The 22,417-nt window shown below is 39.6% G+C and overlaps 1 protein-coding gene across 1 annotated transcript in view; it reads right to left on the reverse strand.

Moving 5' to 3' along the window:
• Nucleotides 1-2,411: 2,411 nt before the first annotated feature.
• The window catches only part of LOC113018014 (uncharacterized), a 30,238-nt gene continuing 10,232 nt past the window's right edge, over nt 2,412-22,417 (reverse strand). The window contains exons 2-8 of the mRNA XM_026161082.1: nt 16,310-16,411; nt 13,790-13,874; nt 5,345-5,361; nt 5,082-5,258; nt 4,925-5,014; nt 3,371-3,457; nt 2,412-2,744 (exon numbers count right to left, since the gene is read on the reverse strand). Coding sequence (XP_026016867.1) covers nt 2,713-2,744; nt 3,371-3,457; nt 4,925-5,014; nt 5,082-5,258; nt 5,345-5,361; nt 13,790-13,874; nt 16,310-16,411 — 590 coding nt within the window. The 3' untranslated portion in view covers nt 2,412-2,712. The remainder of the gene's footprint in view (nt 2,745-3,370; nt 3,458-4,924; nt 5,015-5,081; nt 5,259-5,344; nt 5,362-13,789; nt 13,875-16,309; nt 16,412-22,417) is intronic.

The raw sequence follows: 22,417 nt of genomic DNA on the forward strand, positions 1-22,417 counted from the left end.
ATATTCCAGGATGCCTGCTTTCTGACAGTTTATCAGCTCGTCATACATTTATCCAAGATGGAGAAACTGATTTTTTCCCCCCCTACATATTCAGTAAGGAAATGCCTCTAAACTGAAAAAAAAAAGTCTTGGGAGTAGGGATGGGTGTCGTTTAGGTTTTATCCGATACCAGTGCCAAACCGGTACTTTTGAAACGGTGCCGGTGCTTAAACGGTGCTCAAACCGGTGCTTAAAGAATGGAGAACACAAAACTGGTCCAAAAACCTCTCATGTTTAACTGTTTTCCACTTTTTCTTTGGTCATTTTAGCCTTTTTGGCCAGGGTGAAGGGAGTATCTGCCATCAAACAAGAAGACAGCCACATGTAACTACGACGGTGTTTGCTAGTTCACCTTACATGTATTAATGCAATAACGTGGTTAACCTACTCAACGTAAATTACACACGAACAACATTAAGCTACTCGCGCAGAGAAGAACGGCTGCTGCTGCCGTCATCATCCTCATCATTTCTGCTACACTGGCAGGGCTAGGGGCCAGGACTCTACTCTTCGGGTTTTTGGGGGATGTTGCTAACTCCGGGTCCGATAACAGGCACCACACCCGCAGTAGATGTGCTCGGTGTGAGGTCTCCCAGCAAGCTATCAAATACGGCGCATTTTTCGGCTTTTAAAAAAAAGGCTATGCGTCGCCAGGTGCTTCATCGGATTTGAGGTGTTACCTCCTTTGACAGTATCACAGTATCAGCTTAAAGCACTTGTTGCAGGCTGCTGAGTTTGCATATTTTGCTGTGAAGTACAGCCAGACTTTTGACCGCTTCGCCTTGGGCATTTTTAATCTGTAGCTCTGCTCTAAAAGAACGTACGTACCTGGCCCCGCCTACTATCCTTGGAAACGTAAAACGATTGGCTAGAATTCAAAGTGTATCACATCTCGGGAAAAAAAAAAGCACCGAAATAAAGCACCGAAATGTGCGCTGCTTTTCGGTCTGGTTACTACCGTTTATGTCAGAACCAGTGCCATGATGGCACCGGATACCGGTACCCATCCCTACTTGGGAGTTTTGTTCCCTTGAAATTAAGATGTTAACCATTTTGCATGGTATGGTCTGAGGATACCAAACTATTACCATAAGCCTCTATAGCTCATTCACAAGCATAAGGCAGTTCTTAAACATACTTTGTTTGGGTCAGGTGCATGTTGTGTGTTCCAAGATCACCATATTGATTTCCTCAAGAGGAACTGTTTTTTAACCAGCTAGTGGATTTCCTTTTCCCAGTTGTCTTCTGAGGCATGTCTTGGAAAGCAGCTGCTCCCCTCAGCATATATGAGACGGCGGCATGTGTTCAACTCAGAGCCTGTGTTGCCTCTCAGAGTGTTCTGTAGGGGTGCACAGACCAGTATACCTTTCCTATTCCAGCTGCAGAGTTCAGATCATTAGCTCTTTTGTGCTTAACCAAGTAATCTCTTTGTCTAACCCGCTAGTGCTCATTTGCATCTGTTTTTTCCACCAAACTTATACGCAGACATTCACAATTGATTTCTCTTATGAATCTGTTTGCTAGGTCCATCTTCTATTTTGTCTCTTGATAGACAATTGGGTTTTCTCATTGTTCTGCGTGTATTTTGTCTGGGCATCCAAGTAGTCAATGCTACATGGGTGTGTGGAACTACCATTAGAATCGAACTGGGAGAGATAGTTGGGTTGCTCCGAAAGATTTCCAGGTTCTCCTCGGGGATCCTAAGATCCTCCACTTTGCTGAAGTAACTTCTGCAGATATCCACTCGATTGCCAATGAACTGTCCTCACCTATCCATTTATGAAAGTTTAATGGATTTGTCATATTCAAATGAATATTTTATAACAGAACTGTGATAGTTTCTGAAACTCCTATTTAGGTTCTAAGTAAAATGCAACCTGACCCTAAAAACTAAGTCATACCCAACCAGCAGACAACTTTTAGAGGTCAAACGTATTATTCACAAGGCAGATGTAACACCCATTTATACCAATAGATGGGAGAAGACTTTAAATGTAAATCATACCCATTACAGGCCTCTTTACTGGTTTAGGGGCTATTGTCAAGAGCAAGGTCCAGTCTGAGTCATATTTTCTGCATTTTATCAGAAACTGAAACATTTTCAGCTCTCTTGAGAAGCTGCTACAAGAACATTTTCAGGATTTTTGCAATGTTAGCTGCTGGTTGGTTTCTGGGTGAAATAGTCTGAAACACACACATCCTGTATTGAAACATTTCTTTGAAGATTACAGCTAGGGCCATGCTGGTTTTAGTCTGCATTGTTTTTTTTCCACTGAAAGCAGGCATGTGCACTTAGCCGGAATGAAGTCAACTTTTTCATGTGAAATTGTCGTGAAACCCACTTAACCAGGTGAGAAAACCAAAGTAAGATCAAAACTTTATTGAGCTTCATAAAACTGAACATCAAACACAAATAAATATAAATATCACTAAACTTATTGAGGACATAAATACATATCTAAATATTTATATTGTTCCTGAAGATTATGGAGGAAGAAACAATTTTGAAAATACGATGTGGTTTTCTAAGTGACAAAAACACAGGAAACATGAAAATAAAGCGGAGGTACTGTGGTCTGAGGTGCTGCAGGGAGCAGTTAGAGACGAGCAGTGTGCATCAGTGGTTGGACTGGTGGTTGATGATGTCCATCCAAAGTAGTTTTCAATTTCGCATCACTTCACTGAAGTGTAGATAACGTCTGACTCTGGTTTAAAGTGTGAACACAAACACAGATCAAACGGAAGTAAATATGATTCTGTCCCTAACACGCAGTCCTGACTTTGCTGGAAACCACATCAGCTGCAAATCACAATGTGAATCTCTTGTGCAAATGCTCTGCTTCCTTATTTGAGTTTGCTATTGTGAGTGCAAAAGTGCATTCGTTCTAAAAAGCACTGTTACACTTAATGCAAATATCTTAATGGGATAGAGTAGTCATAACTGGGACTTCAGCCAAATATTCATAAATTTGGATGTTTCACACCCCATTAGCTACCATTAGCTCACACCAGGTGGCAGCTGGCCGGATTGGACAAATGGACGAAGCTAAATAAAAACGATAATGAGTGCTCTTCATTTGCACTGCAGCAGGAAGTAGCTTGGAAGCACAAATAGAAAATAGAAGTGTTAGGTTTGTTTTACAATTAAATTAAAGAACTATAAAAACCGTGACCCTCTACCTGAGCTTTCGACTCACAGGCATTGCACATAAACTGACCCCATTATTAGAAACTCTGGTCATGTTCAGTGTGAACATTTACCTCTGGAACATGAGCTGTATGACAGGAAATGAAATGTCTGCCTAAAGATGAAGATAAAGAAAAGCTGTACCTGCGGTCGTCTTTGGGCTGATGGTTGTTTGTCCATAACTGCCAGGTTTTTTTCTCACTATTGAGTAAACTAAAGCTGAATCATCCTCTGCATAATAAAACACAAAAAGGCAAAGAATGTTATTTATGCTTATGTAGCTTCATGAAAAGATGAAATAATAATCTTTATATAACTTTTATAAATAGCAGCAGATTTTCAAAGTATTTTTATCCACTTCTTAAGATCATAGCTGTGAACCAGCAAAGAACTGGTGGGTGTTCGTGTGAAAGGAGAACATGGACGACCACAAAGCCTTTTTTGATGCAGGCTGATGCACTTTACCACAGACAAAGCAAACACTTTCTCGTAATGAACACTATTGTTAGCTAAAGCAGGGCACTCTGTGGTGAGAATCGGCATCAGACTGAAGCTAACTGAAATCAAAAACAGGAAGCTGCTGCTGTGGTTTTAAACTTTAAGAAGCCTGAAAAGAAACAAAGAACTGTGTCAAAGGAAGTTTGTTCTGTTAAGTTAAACTCTCAAATGTATCCTGCTAAAATGTTGTGTGTGCACTGAGGAGCACAAGGTAGCAAACTGACCTTGAGGTGACTTTTGTTGTAAATTGGCAGTGGTATATATAATTCACCTGAAATTGAATCTTTGTCTAATCTGAGCTGCATTTTGGGTTTATTGAAATTTTGGACTTCTATTCCTCTAAAGCACTGCTGATGTTCTCTGGGCAAAAATGGACTAAAAGTCACAACACGACCAGTCTGTAAATTTTGTTGAGGCCAGATGAGGTTAAAAGGAAACTGGTGATGTTAATATTTAAACCAAAGTCCTGAAGTCTCTGGATGCAATGGGGCTGTTGTAATTGACATATCACCCCCATACCACTGTTTGGACATCGGGAACAGTGGCCTTGAATTAGTAGCATTAGGTGATGATCTCACATTTCAAATCCAAAGACACAGCGTGTATTTTATTTTCAGGAGGCTCATATTCCTTACCCTCCCTAAGAAGGTCAATGCCAGGAGTACTGACAAGTCCACCCATTAATCAAACCTTGGATAAAACAAAAAACAGTTCAGCCTACATCCTGGTCATGGAAAACTGGATGGGCTCTACATCCTCTCTGGGATAAAAGTGTGCAAGATAGTTAGCCCAGTTAGTTGGGTTTTTTTTTTTTTTTTTTTTTTTTTTTGTATTTGGAGAATACTTTCAGCAAAGACGGCAAACAACAAACAACAAAGTCCTGTTGGTGGCATTTCAGAAGTCTCAGACCTGCTGTTTTGGATAGTTTATGGGTCAATCAGAAAGTAATGTATTACATATCCTACGTTACTTATGTTGAAGGTAGTGTACTAGGTTACTTAAGTGCTCACTGAAGAAAATACTTCATTAAACTACTTGGTACTCCCTGAAATAACCTGAAATGCATTGTCTAATAATTAGAAGTTAGCAATATAAATCTTAGCCTACAGTCCCAAACATTGATGTAAATCCTTTTAATGGGTCACATCAGGGCTGTTGTTTGCAAAAGAAAAAACACACAGACACGAGCATCATTATTACCTGTGCTTTCTTGTGTTCCTTCAACTTGACTGTTTGATATTTTGATTTCACTCTCTGTAATGCCATCTTCTGCTGCCATATCTTGATATGCTGAAATGTAACAGTAAAGTTATTTACTGTAAATATTATAGAAAAAAATGAATCTAAAGAAACTGACCTTCAGGTTTCCTGTGACGACATAGTCTTACCAGCAGAACCAGTAACACCAGTAGAACCACAACACAAACTGATGACAACACAGGAATTACAGGATAAAAGAGTGATGTAGGAAGAGTGATGGAGGTGGAACCAGGAGGATAGGTGGATGTAGGTGGAGGTGTGGTGGTTTGTTCCCCTAAAATAAAGCAAACACAGTCACTAAGTTGTCATCACATTGTGAATGTTGAAAGCTGCAGAAACACAGACAGGTGAGTGTGTCACCTGTGACAGTGATCCAGCTGGATGGAGACTCTCCATGACCGCTGATGTCACACTTGTAGAGGCCTTCATCAGACCTGGAAACATGCTGGATGGTCATGTGACCTGTTGACTCATTCCCAATGACGATGCCATCTTTATAGAAAGCAGCTGGGAGGTTGGAGGGAGTGGTCTTTGTTTTACAGAGCAGAGTGACGTCATCTCCCTCCATCACAGGGAGGACAGGACTCTGCAGGATCACTGATCCACCTCAACACAGAGACAAACTACAGCATTTCATCCATTTACACACAGCTTCATCAACACTAACTCCACACACTCAGCTTACCAGTGACTGTCAGCTTAACCATGTTACTGATGGGACCCTCTCTGGACTCACACCAGTAAACTCCACTGTCTCGTTCAACAATGTAACTGATGTCACATGAAGAGTTAACTGATGTCCCCCACCCATCTCCACACCGAGTGGTGTTTCCTTTGCTTGTGTTTCTCCTCAGAGTCCATCCAGCAGAGCTGTCGTCCTCCTCACAGCTCAGAGACACAAAGTCTCCTTCAAAGATCTGAGAGCTGTTGGGACTCACAGTCAGATGAGCTGTGAGGGTTAAAATTAAAAACTGATGATTAAATATACTTTTGAAAAATATGATGCCACATTGAAATAATTGCATTGCAGAATAATTCATTTAATTTATTTAATGTGTGAGAATTCAATCAGGTCATATCAGTGAGCATTTCTCAGGTTTAAACTGTGACAGAAGAAGGTTACTGACCTTGGTTTGTTGTGCAGCTCAGCAGTGAGATCAGAACTAAAGAGAAATGACACTCAGGTTGATTTGAGCATAAAGAACAACTCCACACAAACAGACAAACACACAAACTTGTCTCTGTTTTTGTATATCTGCACATTTGCTACCAAAAACATGTTTCTATATCATTTGGACACGCATCTCTCTTTGATACATCTCGGAGGAAATCTACACAGGAAGCATGCTGGAAAGACAGCTGTATCCACTAGAGTATTAAACTTCTGGCTGCTCCTTTATTCAGAAGAGGTCACCACAGCAGGTGCCTCCACATCTTTTATTTGGTAAAGATGTCCTTCCTTATGAAAACTCAAAGATTTTTTTTTAACTTCCCAGGGAGCTAGGAATTATTCACTTGTCAAGCAAATCTGTTAAATACCACAATGTAAAACTATCACCTATCACGTAACTAACTACCTATCACCAACTAATGGCAAACCTTCGAGCACAGAAAGCTCAGAAGGTAGAGTGCTTGCCCCACGATCGGAAAGTCAGGATTCACTGAACAGCTACCCTGAGCTGTATTGGTGGCTCCCCACTTCTTCACTTTTTGAATGGATTAAATGCAGAGGCCTAATTGCAGAAGTTGCAAATAACTACACTATGAGTATACACAAAATATCCACTTTTTAAAAATAACACAGTAAAGTCATGTCTCCACTGTGCAGCTGTGTTGATATAATGAGTGAATGATTTGATCTTTTCACTGCCTACTGTGTTTCCTCGACTCCTGAGCAAAGATAAAGAGTCAGTTCAGACCTGCAGTTGGTCCTCGTGGTGTTTTGAACTTGAATTTTCTCTAATTGATCTTTCTGAGTTAACTTCAATAATTACTTCCTCCAAACCATCAACGTGTCTTTTAGACCCCATTCCTACAAAACTGCTCAAAGAAGTCCTGCCATTAATTAATTCTTCGATCTTAAATATGATCAACCTATCTCTAATAATCGGCTATGTACCACAGGCCTTCAAGCTGGCTGTAGTAAAACCTTTACTCAAAAAGCATCTCTAGACCCAGCAGTCTTAGCTAATTATAGGCCAATCTCCAACCTTCCTTTCATATCAAAAATCCTTGAAAGAGTAGTTGTCAAACAGCTAACAGATCATCTGCAGAGGAATGGTTTATTTGAAGAGTTTCAGTCAGGTTTCAGAGCTCATCACAGCACAGAAACAGCTTTAGTGAAGGTTACAAATGATCTTCTTATGGCCTCTGACAGTGGACTCATCTCTGTGCTTGTCCTGCTAGACCTTAGTGCAGCATTCAATACTGTTGACCATAATATCCTATTAGAGCGATTAGAACATGCTGTAGGTATTACAGGTACTGCGCTGCAGTGGTTTGTGTCATATCTATCTAATAGACTCCAATTTGTGCATGTAAATGGAGAGTCCTCTTCACACACTGAGGTTAATTATGGAGTTCCACAGGGTTCAGTGCTAGGACCAATTCTGTTTACATTATACATGCTTCCCTTAGGCAGTATCATTAGAAGACATAGCATACATTTTCACTGCTATGCTGATGACACCCAGCTCTATCTGTCCATGAAGCCAGATAACACACACCAATTAGTTAAACTGCAGGAATGTCTTAAAGACATAAAGGCCTGGATGGCCGCTAATTTTCTGCTTTTTAATTCAGATAAAACTGAGGTTATTGTACTTGGCCCTGAAAAGCCTAGAAATATGGTATCTAACCAGATTCTTACTCCGGATGGCATTACCTTGGCCTCCAGTAACGCTGTGAGGAACCTTGGAGTCATTTTTGACCAGGACATGTCCTTCAATGCACATATTAAACAAATATGTAAGACTGCTTTCTTCCATTTGCGCAACATCTCTAAAATTAGAAATATCCTGTCTCAGAGTGACGCTGAAAAACTAGTTCATGCATTTATTACTTCCAGGCTGGACGACTGTAATTCATTATTATCAGGATGTCCAAAAAACTCACTGAAAAGCCTTCAGCTAATCCAAAATGCTGCAGCAAGAGTCCTGACAGGGACTAGAAAGAGAGCATATTTCTCCTGTTTTGGCTTCCCTTCATTGGCTTCCTGTTAAATCCAGAATTGAATTCAAAATCCTGCTCCTCACATACAAGGTCTTAAATAATCAGGCCCCAACTTATCTTAATGACCTTGTAGTACCATATCACCCTATTAGAGCACTTCGCTCTCGCTCTGCAGGCCTACTTGTTGTTCCTAGAGTATTTAAAAGTAGAATGGGAGGCAGAGCCTTCAGTGTTCAGGCCCCTCTTCTGTGGAACCAGCTTCCAGTTTGGATTCGGGAGACAGACACTATCTCTACTTTTAAGATTAGGCTTAAAACTTTCCTTTTTGCTAAAGCATATAGTTAGAGCTGGACCAGGTGACCCTGAATCCTCCCTTAGTTATGCTGCAATAGACGTAGGCTGCCAGGGGATTCCCATGATGCATTGAGTTTTTCCTTTCCAGCCACCTTTCTCACTCACTATGTATTAACAGACCTCTCTGCATTGAATCATATCTGTTATTAACCTCTGTCTCTCTTCCACAGCATGTCTTTTATCCTGTCTTCCTTCTCTCACCCCAACCGGTCGCAGCAGATGGCCGCCCCTCCCTGAGCCTGGTTCTGCAGGAGGTTTCTTCCTGTTAAAAGGGAGTTTTTCCTTCCCACTGTCGCCAAAGTGCTTGCTCATAGGGGGTCATGTCATTGTTGGGTTTTTCTCTGTATCTATGAAGCGCCTTGAGGCGACTTATGTTGTGATTTGGCGCTATATAAATAAAATTGAATTGAATTGAATTTAGCCTGATTTGTTTTTCATGTCTTCTCCTTATCAGGAGAGCAGACAGTCAAAGTACAAGAATTCAAACAAGCACAGAGATTCTACTTACAGAGCAGACACAGCACAGATGTTTCCTTCATCGTCCTTCTCACTCATTTGAGCTTTTTTTCATTTCTGTCACTGACACCAAGTAAAGCCCGCCCTCTTCCTCTGAGCAGGGTTTTTTTTTTTTGTAGTGGTTCAAAGACACTTTGGTATTGTGCAAAGATAACATCATTTGAAAATATAACTACAAACACACGCTTTCAATAAGAACAGTTACTGAAAGCTGCTTCACATACAAGACCAGAAATTCAGAAAAAGTGATTACAGAAAAAGGCCTCTGTGGTGAATAAGCAAAGACAGAAATGCTAGTGGCATGCGGTGACCTTTACAGGCCCACACACACAAAACATTTAACTCGGCTATTTAACAAGACAAAATAAACCAGACTAAAAATATACCTATTTTGTATACACTGACAGCCTCCCACAACATATCGTCACCTGAAGATACGTAAAATATTGGCTTTATATACAATATTACCAACATTATGTTAGGATGCCTGGGTCGTTGACCCAGGGTATTTGAGTTTATTATATTATTTATACTTTTTAGTCTTTGGTTTCTTTGAGTTCTGTCTTATGGTTTATGTCTCTGTCTTCTTTAGTTGCTCTGTCTCCCCTATCACCTGTATCCCCTTGTCTAGTTCGCGTCTCTGTGTATCCTTAGTTCCTATATCCCGTGTTCAGTCAGTGTTTGTGTCTACCCTGGTCCCACGTCTCTGTTCCCTCTGTAGTGCCTGCATGTGAGTCTGTGTTATGTGTTTCCTGTTTTACTTTGAAAGTCTCTGTCTTATCTCAGTGTGTTCAGTTTATGCTTCCTTTTGTCTCGTCAGTTCTGATTTGCCCCAGCTGTGTTTCCCTCCTGTTATTCATTCCCAGATTGCTCCTTCTGTGTATTTAAGCCCTGTGTTTCTCTGTGTCCGTGTCGCGATCTACCGTTTACTTTGCTGTGTGTTTTGTCAATCCGCCGGTGTTAGTTTGTTTTTTGGAGTTTTTCCAGTTATATTATGTTTGCGTTCAGCATTAAAGCTGTTTTGGTTTAAGTTCTGTCTCCGGAGTCTGCACCTTGGGTCCTATTCCTGCCTGCACACAGCCACACCTAACACATTACCAAAAACACATTTACCACTAGCTGACTGTGACAAGTGGTAGAAAAGTATTTAGAATCATTTCCTAGAGAAAAAGTATGTATGTCATTTGTTGGTGGGCTTTAACTTTCCCAGTGAAATATATTTTTCAATTAGATAGTAACAATATTCAATATCAGTTCAAGTTTGTTTTATTTATAGAGCACCAAATTACTACAATAGTCACTTCAAGGCATCCAGTGTTGGGGAGTACCAAAATACAAGTACCAGCGTTATGTTTGTAGCTGTGGGTGTTTGGACTTTTAAAGCACTTTAAAGAAAGTTAATGTTCAATTTTAGAGAACGACTGGATGTTTCGAGTAACAGTATAATTTTAGCACTTACAGATCCGACAGTGAGTAGTTCTCGTTACTCATCCAGTCTGAGAAAGCACTGGTTGAAGTGTTTGTGTATTTATTGATTTATTTTAAGTAATTGTGTTTTATGTATATTATGGTTTTATATTTTTACAAATGCTTTATATGTTTATATGTGTGTATGTGTATATATATGTATGTGTACGTGCACGCACATATGCATGTATGAACATATATATATATATATATATATATATATATATATATATATATATATATATATATACACACACACATTACATTACATTACATTACATTACATTACACATTATTGGCCCAACTAGTAGCCCGGTGTTCCAACATTCTCACATTGACGAGGTACAACATAAATGCTAGAACTGACCTGAAAGATAGGATCATGGCCAAGCTTGAAACCTGGACCCCGTATCCGGTTACCAATATTACGTGAAAATGAATCAAAGCAATATTTGCTGTTTGTGTGAAACACTACTAAAAATATAAAAAGCATACAGTACTGTACTTGTTTGAGTTCTTTAAGTTGGACTTCTTTTAAGTTTTAAGTTGCTTGAAAATTCAAGCAACTTAAAGAAGTCCAGACGCTTTTCTTTCCAAGCTCCTTAGACTAAGATGTTAGAAAAATTGAATGAAAATTGAATTGAATTGACTGCTCAGTGATTATCAGGTTGATTCACAGAAATGTGACTGAACACAAATGTTCTAGACAGACTCTGAATCTGGATGATTCATGGGCCAGCATTTTGACTTCATTTTGTATTTTTGATATTTTATTTCTTATATTATATTGAAAACGTGTTAAGTTTTGTGTTTCTATTATTAGTTAGGATTTAGTTGAGTGTTATTCTAGTATGGTCTATTTCCCCTTCTGTGATTCTGTTCTTGTCCTCTGTGTCAGTATGACTTGTATTTCTGGTCTGTGTGTTTTATGTTGTCAAGCCTGTGATATTCCTGCATCTCTCCATGTTTCCTGTCTTATTTTAAAAGTCCTCCGTTCTTTGTTCAATGCGTTTAGTTTTACTCTTTACCTTTGGTTTGCTATGTTCATTTGTGTCAGCTGTTTCCACATGTGTTTCCACTTCCCCTGATCACTTCCTGTGTGTATTTAGTCTCTGTGTTTCGTTCAGTCTTTTGTCAGGTCATCTGTGTAAATTCCTTCAATGGTACATAAGGTACATAATCAGATTAAGAGTTTTCATGGTCACGATATATTCATGTTCATGTTCGTTCATCATAGTTATTTGCATGTTCCTGCTCAGAATCATGTTCCTGTCAGTAGTCACAGTTTAATCATAGTAACCACAGTTTAGTTTTCCCTGTTTGGATTTTCAAGTTTTAGTTTTTGTCCCTGTTTGCCTTTTGCCTTATTTTATGTTATCAGTCTGTTTAGTTAAACACACCGGCTACTCAACCGTGACAGGATGTTTATCAGATGAGACGGAGTACTCTTCTACTTCAAACTCATTTATATTGATTGTCTTTCCAGAGACACATCATAACTGATTTATAACTCCATTCACCCAGATGGTTTTATATGGCCAATAGAGGGCGATATTTAACTGTAAATAATACATAGACACAGCTCTGCAGTGATGCTTCTGTAGTTATAAATAAAATTAACTTGTGCGTGTTGTTAGATGACTATATTTTAGTAGTTGCGAAACAGACTGCGCAGGCTGAAAATTCAAAGATGTGGGTATCCTGATAACTGTAACTTCTAATACAAACTAGAGTAAACATACACACACACACTGCTGAAAAAAAGAGAGGCAAAGATTCACTTTTAGGTAAGTGCCATTGGACAATGATTTTCATTTTTGTTTAAAAATGAATTAATAATTAATAAAAAAAGACTTAAAACTATATGTTAAAAAAAGATTTTTAAAAAGTTCTGTACTTAAATATTTCTAAGCAGTTTACAACTGGCGTCTAATGATTTGTCTTCATTTTCTGAGATGAAGAAAGGAGTTTATATATTAGCTACAACCAGACAGGAAAAAGTCAGATTTTCCACTGACCTTTTTCTAAACCCAAAGAACCACTCAAGGAAAACAAATGAGCACAACTTAAAAAAAAACCCAAAACTGTACAGAAACAATACTGTTGTAGTTGTAATAACACCCAGTAAACGCAATAATAATAATAATCTTTTATGTGGATGTCCTGTGGGCTATGGGGACCAGTTAGAAGCGAGAAGCTGGACGTCAGTGGTTGGACTGGTGGACTACTTCAGTGAAGAGTAGACGACGTCTGGCTCTGGTTTAAAGTCTGAACACAAACACACACAGTTCAAACGACAGGAAACATGATTACAAGCCTTGTAGGTCAATCAAGACCTCCATGTCCCCACCTCTCTGCATCACGCAGTCTCAGTTCACACTTCCTCTAAAAAGCACACAAAACTCGGCATCTGTTTTTACTACACCTGCTATTTGGTAGTTTTAGCTCAAATGTAGCTTAAACCTCTTTCTCCCACGGCACTGCTATTCTCCAACTCATGTAGAACCCCCCCCCCCAAAAAAAAAAAAAAAAATCTGTCCAATGGGACCCCCCCGCCCGTCAAAGAAAAAACACAAAACAAAACAAAAAACTGAAGTGTGAAACACAGTGATCATTTGGCAGACAGAGAGGGATAACATAGATTTTAGACGGTGATGGCTATACTGTTAGTGATTCCAATGATGCCTAACTAATAGCTTATCCAGTAAATCCACAACTACCTTTTGACTGAGGGTGCTTGACCCTGTTGAAATCCATTCACTATAAGTATGTCTAAATTGTGTACTAGTGGGAAGTTTATTAAAGCCAGAGTGTGAACTGAGACACAGTTTTTTGCTTTTTATTTGGTTGATTTTTATTAATTGTGGCAACAATTTGTTTTACATTCAGAAGAGAATGTACTTAATTACTTACTTGTGCATGCACTGACCTCATTATTAGAAACTTTGGCCATGGTTCACATGAACATCCACCACTGGAACTGGTGATAAAATGCATACATATTATTAAAATGTGGGATATAATGGTTGTATTGATGTATATCAACTTGAAATACTCCCAATAATGGCTCTACAACATGTAAAAATATAATATAAGCTCTGGCGGACTTGGTTCTATGGTAGGTCTTAAAGGGTTAACTGGTCGTTACTGAAAGGAAACCTCACAACTTTCAGTTCTGTTTCTAGTTTGCAGGCTTTTTCTTTAGGCAAATTTATAGATGAACATATAATCAGTTGTTCATATACTTCACATCCTTCAGTCTGGATGTTAAATATTAAAGACAGAGAGCAGCTGTACCTGAGCCTCCTCGGTCTCATGGCTGTTTGTCCATTACTGACGTCTTCTGTTCTCACTACTGAGTAGATCGCAAGAGAGTCTGTTACTGCAGAATAAAAACAAATTTTAAATACAGCATTACAAGACTGCTTTGGAAATATTTTTTTCATTTTGTTTTAAATGATGTTTTTCCAGTTGGTTTTGATCATTCATGAAAATGGTTCTAATTCCTAAACAGTTGACGTAAAAATCCACTGAATCAACCAAAAGTCTGCCCTTTATTCATGTCTTTATTGTTTGATTTAAAATCTACTGATGTGGTCTAAAGTGGCAGAACTGCAAATTGTGGACCTAACTATTTCTGTTTGTGAATCTTTATGCAGAAATTAAGTGATAACATTTATAAATAGCACCAGATTATTTTCCTCCACTGACTTCTTAACACAACTGCTGTGACACAACTGACCGCAGAGTAATGGGGGACGTTTCTGAGACAATGAGGGCAGATGACCACAAAGCTGGCATCCTCTTTAAATGCACACTGATGCGCTTCACCACAGAGCACAAGACACACACCTTCTAACTCGTTATCTGAAACAGAACACTCTGTGGTGAGACCTTTCACCAGCATCAGACTGCAGTTAACAAGAAACAACAACCGGAAAGTGCTGCTGTGGTTTTACCTGCACAACTTTAAAGAAGCCATAAGGACTCATGTTTTAGATGGCATTTGGTCTTTATATATGTCACGGTGACAATAAATCCTCTCTGATAATCCTACTAACAACATGTGTGCGTGCCAAAAGAAAAAGCAGAGAGCAGACATATGTGGGACTAAGCCACGTTTTGAGTATTTCCAGTGTTGGGAAGGTTACTTTTAAAATGTATTCCATTACAGAATACAGAATACATGCCCCAAAATGTATTCTGTAACGTATTCCGTTACGTTACTCAATGACAGTAACGTATTCTGAATACTTTGGATTACTTAATATATTATCATGCTTTTTACAACAACGTAAATGTACTATTGCTGTGTGATTTATTACTATTACTGAAGGTCCGCGACTCCGAACTGTAGTAAAGGGACCTCTGACTAATACGGCGGGGTCCCTGTCGGCTCGTAGCCGAAAACTAGCTTTACTTTGTTGTGTGGGTCAATTTTTCTTGTGAGAGACAGAGAGAGGCGTTGAAAGGCTGCTCCAACGGAGCTTATTGTTTTCGGAGGAAAACACGAACACGGTGTACAGTCGAGTCTTAATAGCTTACTTACAACTGGGCTCGTCAGGCACTCTTCTTGGCTGCAGTGGTTATTATTATATTTACATGCTTCCAGCTGCCGTTTTTCCTCGATGACAACTCGTACCTTTCCACTCGCCTTTTTCTCCCTCCTCGCGCTCACAGACCTATAACGTGTATGGCAGTCCATTCTCCCTGCAACATGGACTACACTGCCCATGATGCTACATTCTTTAGAGCTATGCTTGTAGCATTCTGCCAGTTAGCTTAGCACAACAACAACGAAAAGGCGCTCTCTCACCCAGGAAACACTAAGTCGCAGAGAGAGAGAGACAGCGTCGCCCTGTAACCATGGCAACCGTAACGCTGCCGCCTGGAACAACAGAACGTAGCTGTCAAACAAACCCAAACAGTCCTGACCCGCGACAATATGAAACAGCAAAGTACCGCAGTGTAATCCATTTATTTCAACAAAGTAACTGTATTCTGAATACCACCTTTTTAAACGGTAACTGTAACGGAATACAGTTACTCATATTTTGTATTTTAAATACGTAACGGCGGTACATGTATTCCGTTACTCCCCAACACTGACTAGAGATAAATGTCAGCCAGAGTTGTCTGTCCCACAGCAGAGGCTGCTGTGGGACAGCAGCTATAATGGGACAGATTGGGACAGATCCCCAATTGGGACAGATCCCCAACACTGAGTATTTCTCAACTACGTCACTGCCAAAAGTCTGAAGCATTTAAGGCAGACTTGTGGCTGAGGTTACAATGTTAGTGGAGGCCAAAGGGACCCCAAAGAAAACTGCAGATGTGCCACATGTGAATCAAACAATGCTGAGACACTGTATTCATTCTAAAACACATCACCTACACTCATGGTTGGAGCTACATGGTCAATAGTGGACCAGGAACCCTTATAGCCACCTCTGAGGGGACAGCCCCATTGTAGGATATATATACCTTAAGAAGTCTGTTAGATAAGACGTGAAACATCTTTGCAAACCTAAAGAAGTCCAGTCGCCTATTTTCGGGCATTCAACACTTCATGTGTTTTTGATACCGTTAGATCATGCTGGGCTCATAACCTGGATTACCGACTACGTGACAGGTCAACCACTATATGTTAACCAAACATATAACCATCTACACTATGGAGGGTGGAAAGCGCAAAGGCTTATAACTCATCTGTTGATATCATAACTGTGATTATTGTTAAGATTGTGCCACTTTATGACTGTTTCCACTGTTATTCTCCTATATAGGATGCTGTTAAAAATGTGGCAAATATCTTACCTGTCTTTCGTCTAACTGGGTGTTTTTGATCATGTGATATGTTGATGATATTGCATGTGGTGCGGGTGATGACATCAGCTTCTGCAGCTTTGTCTTCTTCAGCTGAAATAAAACAAAATGAAAAGCAAAAAAGATTATCCCAAATGGCCTGAAAGAAAATCAACTCTAAGAAAACTTACTGGAAAAGTTTGAGTCTAACCTTTAGATTTATTGTGAACATTTTGTCTCTTCAGCAGAACCAGTAACACCAGTAGAACAACACAGACTGATCCAACACATGACAACACAGAGAGAACAGGAGAAAGAGTGGTGGAACTGGAACCAGGAGGAGGTGTGGATGTAGATGGAGGTGTGGATGTAGGTGGAGGTGTGGTGGTGTGTTCCCCTAAAATAAAGCAAACACAGTCATTAAGTTGTCGTCACATCGTGAATGTTGAAAGCTGCAGAAACACAGACAGGTGAGTGTTTCACCTGTGACAGTGATCCAGCTGGATGGAGACTCTCCATGACCGCTGATGTCACACTTGTAGAGGCCTTCATCAGACCTGGAAACATGCTGGATGGTCATGTGACCTGTAGGCTGCTTCCTGATGAGGGAGCCATCTTTATAGAAAGCAGCTGGGAGGTTGGAGGGAGTGGTCTTTGTTTTACAGAGCAGAGTGACGTCATCTCCCTCCATCACAGGGAGGACAGGACTCTGCAGGATCACTGATCCACCTCAACACAGAGACAAACTACAGCATTTCATCCATTTACACACAGCTTCATCAACACTAACTCCACACACTCAGCTTACCAGTGACTGTCAGCTTAACCATGTTACTGATGGGACCCTCTCTGGACTCACACCAGTAAACTCCACTATCTCGTTCAACGATGTAACTGATGTCACAGGAAGAGTTGAATGATGTTCCCCACCCATCTCCACACTGAATGATGTTTCCTTTGCTTGTGTTTCTCCTCAGAGTCCATCCAGCAGAGCTGTCGTCCTCCTCACAGCTCAGAGACACAAAGTCTCCTTCAAAGAACTGAGAGCTGCTGGGACTCACAGTCAGACGAGCTGTGAGGGTTAAAGTGAAAAGGTCTGAAAACTGAAAATGGTTACAATAGTGTAATTATTCCATAATTTCATCAGTTTTCTATATGAGCTCCATTCTGTAAGCATGAAACCAATCAGGTCATATTAGTGAGCATTTCTCAGGTTTAAACTGTGACAGAAGAAGGTTACTGACCTTGGTTTGTTGTGCAGCTCAGCAGTGAGATCAGAACTAAAGAGAAATGACACTCAGGTTGATTTGAAGTGAACATAAAGAAGAACTCCACACAAACAGCTGACAAACACACAAACTCCTCTCTTTAATGTATCTCCTCATTTTTTTTAATATCTTTCATTTTTATTCGTTCCATGTACACATATTTTCTGGCAGGTTTTGCGTGATTACTGATACAGTCATTGGTAAGTTCAAAACAATTCTTTCATGGCAAAAGTGTTTACAATTTCTCGAAGTGTTTTTTGTAACTTTTACTGCACAAATTTTGCACACCTCATCCTTCCTAGTTTTGTGTTGATCTGTAATATAAAAAAAATCTGCAGCCAATCAAAGTACAAGAATTCAAACAAACACAGAGATTCTACTTACAGAGCAGACACAGCACAGATGTTTCCTTCATCGTCCTTCTCACTCATTTGAGCTTTTTTTTCATTTCTGTCACTGACACCAAGTAAAGCCCGCCCTCTTCCTCTGAGCACCAGGTTTTAAATCAGTACAACGACAGAGGAGAGAACTGCTCCATTTCCATGTAGTTACGTCCCCCTCAGTGAGAGAGGCAGATATGAGCTGAAACACAGGAATCAAACCAGGGACGCTGCTGTTATGGAGCTGAACTGGAACCATTCAGACACTGAGGCCCTCTGAACACATTTTAATTACAGCTGTGTAGAGACACACTGATGACTGACTGGAACACTATGATTCACATTTTACATTAACACCATCCTCACACATGGTTTATATGTGGCCACTAGAGGGAGATGTTGGACTTTATGCACTTACATGTATACAAGCAAATCATCAATGATGCTTCAAAGGTTTGTTGTAACACTTGGTTGCTGAACATTTGCTATTTGTAATAAAACTGATCAAAATTTTAAAATCCAGAATTTTCAAGTTAAAAAAATACAATAATCTGAATATATTTTGACCAAGATTCCCAATGCAAAACCTTATTAGTGCATAACATCGACTGCTTGATCACTAAGCATTTTGATGTTTCTACAAATATCCATTAAAATGATTTCTAAAGGTTTAAAAAAAATCAAAGTAGAATTATTGCTTTTTGCTTGACATCTGCTCAATGAACTGCATGAACCTCAGATTGAGTGATTTCACAGGTCATGGAACTGTTGAAAACCATTCAGCAAAACTGTGTGTAAGTCTTTATTAAACAAAAACTAGAAGAACTACATCATCAACATTAGTACAACAGACTGAAGAGTCTTCAAGGTCAGAAAATAAAGATTCACAGATCACAGGGAGGGAACAGCTGACTTTGTTATTCCTCTGCTCTGTTTCATAATACTGTCACATCATTCATTTTTAGCTGATCAATAGTTCCTGAACACCATCAGGCAGATGAATGACTGTCTATAACGCAGAGTTTCATCTACACTCTGTGTTTACAGTGTTTGTTTTATCTATACTGTAACTGCAGATCTCTACATAAGGATCAGTTTTTGTGGTTCAAACCTTAGAGAACACGTTTGATCTTACAAACAGCTTCTGAACCTGGAGATAAAACAAAGACTCATTCTGCTGCTGTAACAAACATGACACTGCGTCCATGTATAATCAGAATAAACAACCAATAAAGGTATTTACTGCTCATATCAGTGGGATATGTTTTGCTTGAAAAAGTTTAATTCAGAAAGTGAATATTTTTTTTTTGTTTTTTATGTCTGTTTGCAACATGAATCCTGGATGTCCCACATACATTATGGTAGAAATGTAAAAAAATTAAACCGACATCAATCGCTAAGCTAGCAGCTAAAAATATCAAAAACACACATTGATCCAATACTGTATTTACTGTGCAGTAAATTCATGACCTGATATCAAACAATGTTTCCCCCCTCTAAACAAAACTGTCTGTTGGATGATCTGGATCATTAACTTCATTCATTGTCTTTGCTGGTGATTAAAACTGTTCTGAGCTTACCCCAAATTATTTTTGACAGGTTGTAGGAGCCAATCCTCACCTCAAATCTGGCTCAATGTGATTGAGAGCTGCCGTGACTTAGCAAATGAAGTGTGACAAAGTCAGGTGAGTCAGTCACTGCTGAAATTCAGGCCATTCTAGATTTACCTGTGCCTCACATCAGATGGGAGCTTACCCATTTCCTTAGAGTGGCTGGTTACTATGGTGGCTTCTGTAAAAGCAGACAGAGTTGATTCTCTTATTACTCTGACTAATGTATCAATGGTGTCAAAGTGCATTCCAGTCTGTAACAATCAGTTAAAGCACAGCACCACTGTGCTTGGAGGCCTCGGTGCAGCACTTTGAAGCGTGTGCTGGCTCCTGATCATTATTCACAGATTAATCTTCTTTTTCTAAACCCAAAATGCATAATTCCTCTTCATCCAAACGGCTGATAGTGCCATGGTGTTTTCAGTTACTGGTACTGATTATGACCAAGTGTATTGGTAGCACATTTAACTGAAAATTACTGATTAGAGTGGTTAGTCTGATTATTTGGGTTGGGGACTCTGTTATGTACAATTGTAGTAGATCAAACAACCAATGACAGCAGCAGCAACAAGCGCAGTACAAACTGACAAACTGACTATCAGTCCACGGTCTCTGTGTGTCCTCCTGTCTGACCTGCAGGTGAGAAACAGGTGTGAGGTGTCAGCTGTCAGGTAGGTGATGAGTGAAGAACAGAACAGAATCCATTTCCTCTTCAAACTGCTGTCAGACATTATCTACTGCACTCTGATCACATCACTCAGACCAGCTGCTTTCTACAAAGTCTCATCAACAACATCTTTAGAAACAAACATCAACAACCAGGAAGCAGCTTCACCTCTGATCACACACACACTCAACTCTACTCACTCACCTGGAGGATCAACATGAAGGCAGATGTTTGTGAACGACTGCAAGGAGCGTGTTTCTTCCAGAAAGACAAGACACTCGTATGTTCCAGCGCCATTAATCATCACATTCATCAGAATCAAAGACACGTCTCCGTCCTTCATCTGTCTGTCCTGCAGATCCACCCGGTTCTTAAAAGCTGAACAAAGTGCCCATCTCGGTACAAAAGCACATATTTATCTCCAAGTCAGCTCGGCTCCACTTTACAAGTCTGATTGTTTTGTTTGGAGCTCGACATGGCAAAATGATGTTCTGTCCAGACTCAGCTGTGATGTTTTTCTGGTCTGAAAGAGGAAACGACACATAGCCGAAAGGTTAAAGGTCAAAATATAACTGTTCACTTCTACAGCAGCCAATTGCTGTGAGCAGCTACAGAAACTATTAAACTCACACACACAAACACAACAATCGCTAAGTGGACTGGTACTGGAACCAAGTGTGTAAATATTACAGAGCAACTGTGATTGGAATGATTTACACTGATTCACAGTGATTTGTGATTTTAAAGGTGTTGTTGGTGTATATGTTTGAGTTAGATTTCCAGTTATTTGGGATTTTAATGGCATTAAGTAGGTAGGAATATTTGATTTCATCATTGGCGAGACACCAGAGCACATTTCTAAAAAGTTAAGCACTCATTTTTAAAGGACAGATTAGAAATATTTTTGCTTGGCAGGTGCTGATGTTAACTGTCTCGTAATTGTTGCACTTAAAACTGTGGGTCTCTGCATGCTACCATTTCTGTAGCTGGAGAAGCATAATCAAATCTTTCCATTGTCTGAATTCACTTACTCTGAGAGTGGAAGTCAATAACTACACATAGCTGGTGCAACTAAGCCAGTATGTGTTTACATGTTGACACTATCTTTTTAATCTAAAAGTGCCATTTCATGAATCATATGACTTTTTTTCCACAGAAAATGATCTCTATGAGTGTCACCTACCACAGACACCATCAAAATCTATTAAGGACATATTTTATTTACAGTATATTTTAAATAAAATGCAGATTCTCTGCCTCTGATCAGGAGATGGTCATCTTCAACGTTGTTAATGTGGGACATTAAACTTCAATCTTTGAATGGATCCAATATACAGTTTCAAAGCTCTAATGAGTTAAATTAGAAAAAAACAGCGGGCGGGCGCACAGAGCTTGGAACAAAAAGCTGTGTTTAGCAGGGACTGGATAACTGCCCCCACGTCACTGCCAGCTGAGCTAAGTAACACAAACACATCCTGGCTGTGCTCAGCTTCCTTCGTACTATAACTCTGACCCGTATATATCACACACAGACAAACAGTCAAACCTCACCTGCAGAGACAAACACGAAGAATCCGACAAACAGCAAAGTCAGGCAGAGTTTATCCGTTACAGCAGACATTTCCGTCCTTTGATCTTCTAAAGATATTAGTTATAAAAGGCTGAGTCCGTATTTTCGGGGAATAACACAATCTGAGTTTAGTGCTCAAATTTAAGGCATAACTGTGCGACCAGATTTAATTTTCAACCGCAACTTCAAACGTAAAGTCTAACGACTGACGACTTGAGCAGTAGTGATGTGTTGGTCCCCTAGAGCCGTATCTTTGAAGTGAACGACGCAAGCCGGAGCTGTGTGTTTTTTTTCTAATAATCTAGTAATCATCCACAACTATTTTCAGTTGCGGATACTTGCATGCTGTCATTTATGCATTTAAACCTTCGCAATCTGTATTTCTTCTGTTGCATCTCAGTATCTGTGAATAAAAGAGTTTATAAATACAAAGAACAAAAGAGACGTGAATATAAATCAGGCCTAACCTGTCAGTCAGATAATAACATGTTTTTTGTGCAGTTCTCAGTTTGTGCAGGCTGTGATGATGTAGCTGATCTTCACTGGTCTTTTGAGGAGGATTTGACCAGTAAGATATAAGCAGCTGTTTCATGAGCTGTGTGGCTGATTTCTAACTTTTGGGACT

Source organism: Astatotilapia calliptera, unplaced genomic scaffold (genome assembly GCF_900246225.1).
Source record: "Astatotilapia calliptera unplaced genomic scaffold, fAstCal1.2 U_scaffold_31, whole genome shotgun sequence".
Lineage (NCBI taxonomy): Eukaryota > Metazoa > Chordata > Actinopteri > Cichliformes > Cichlidae > Astatotilapia > Astatotilapia calliptera.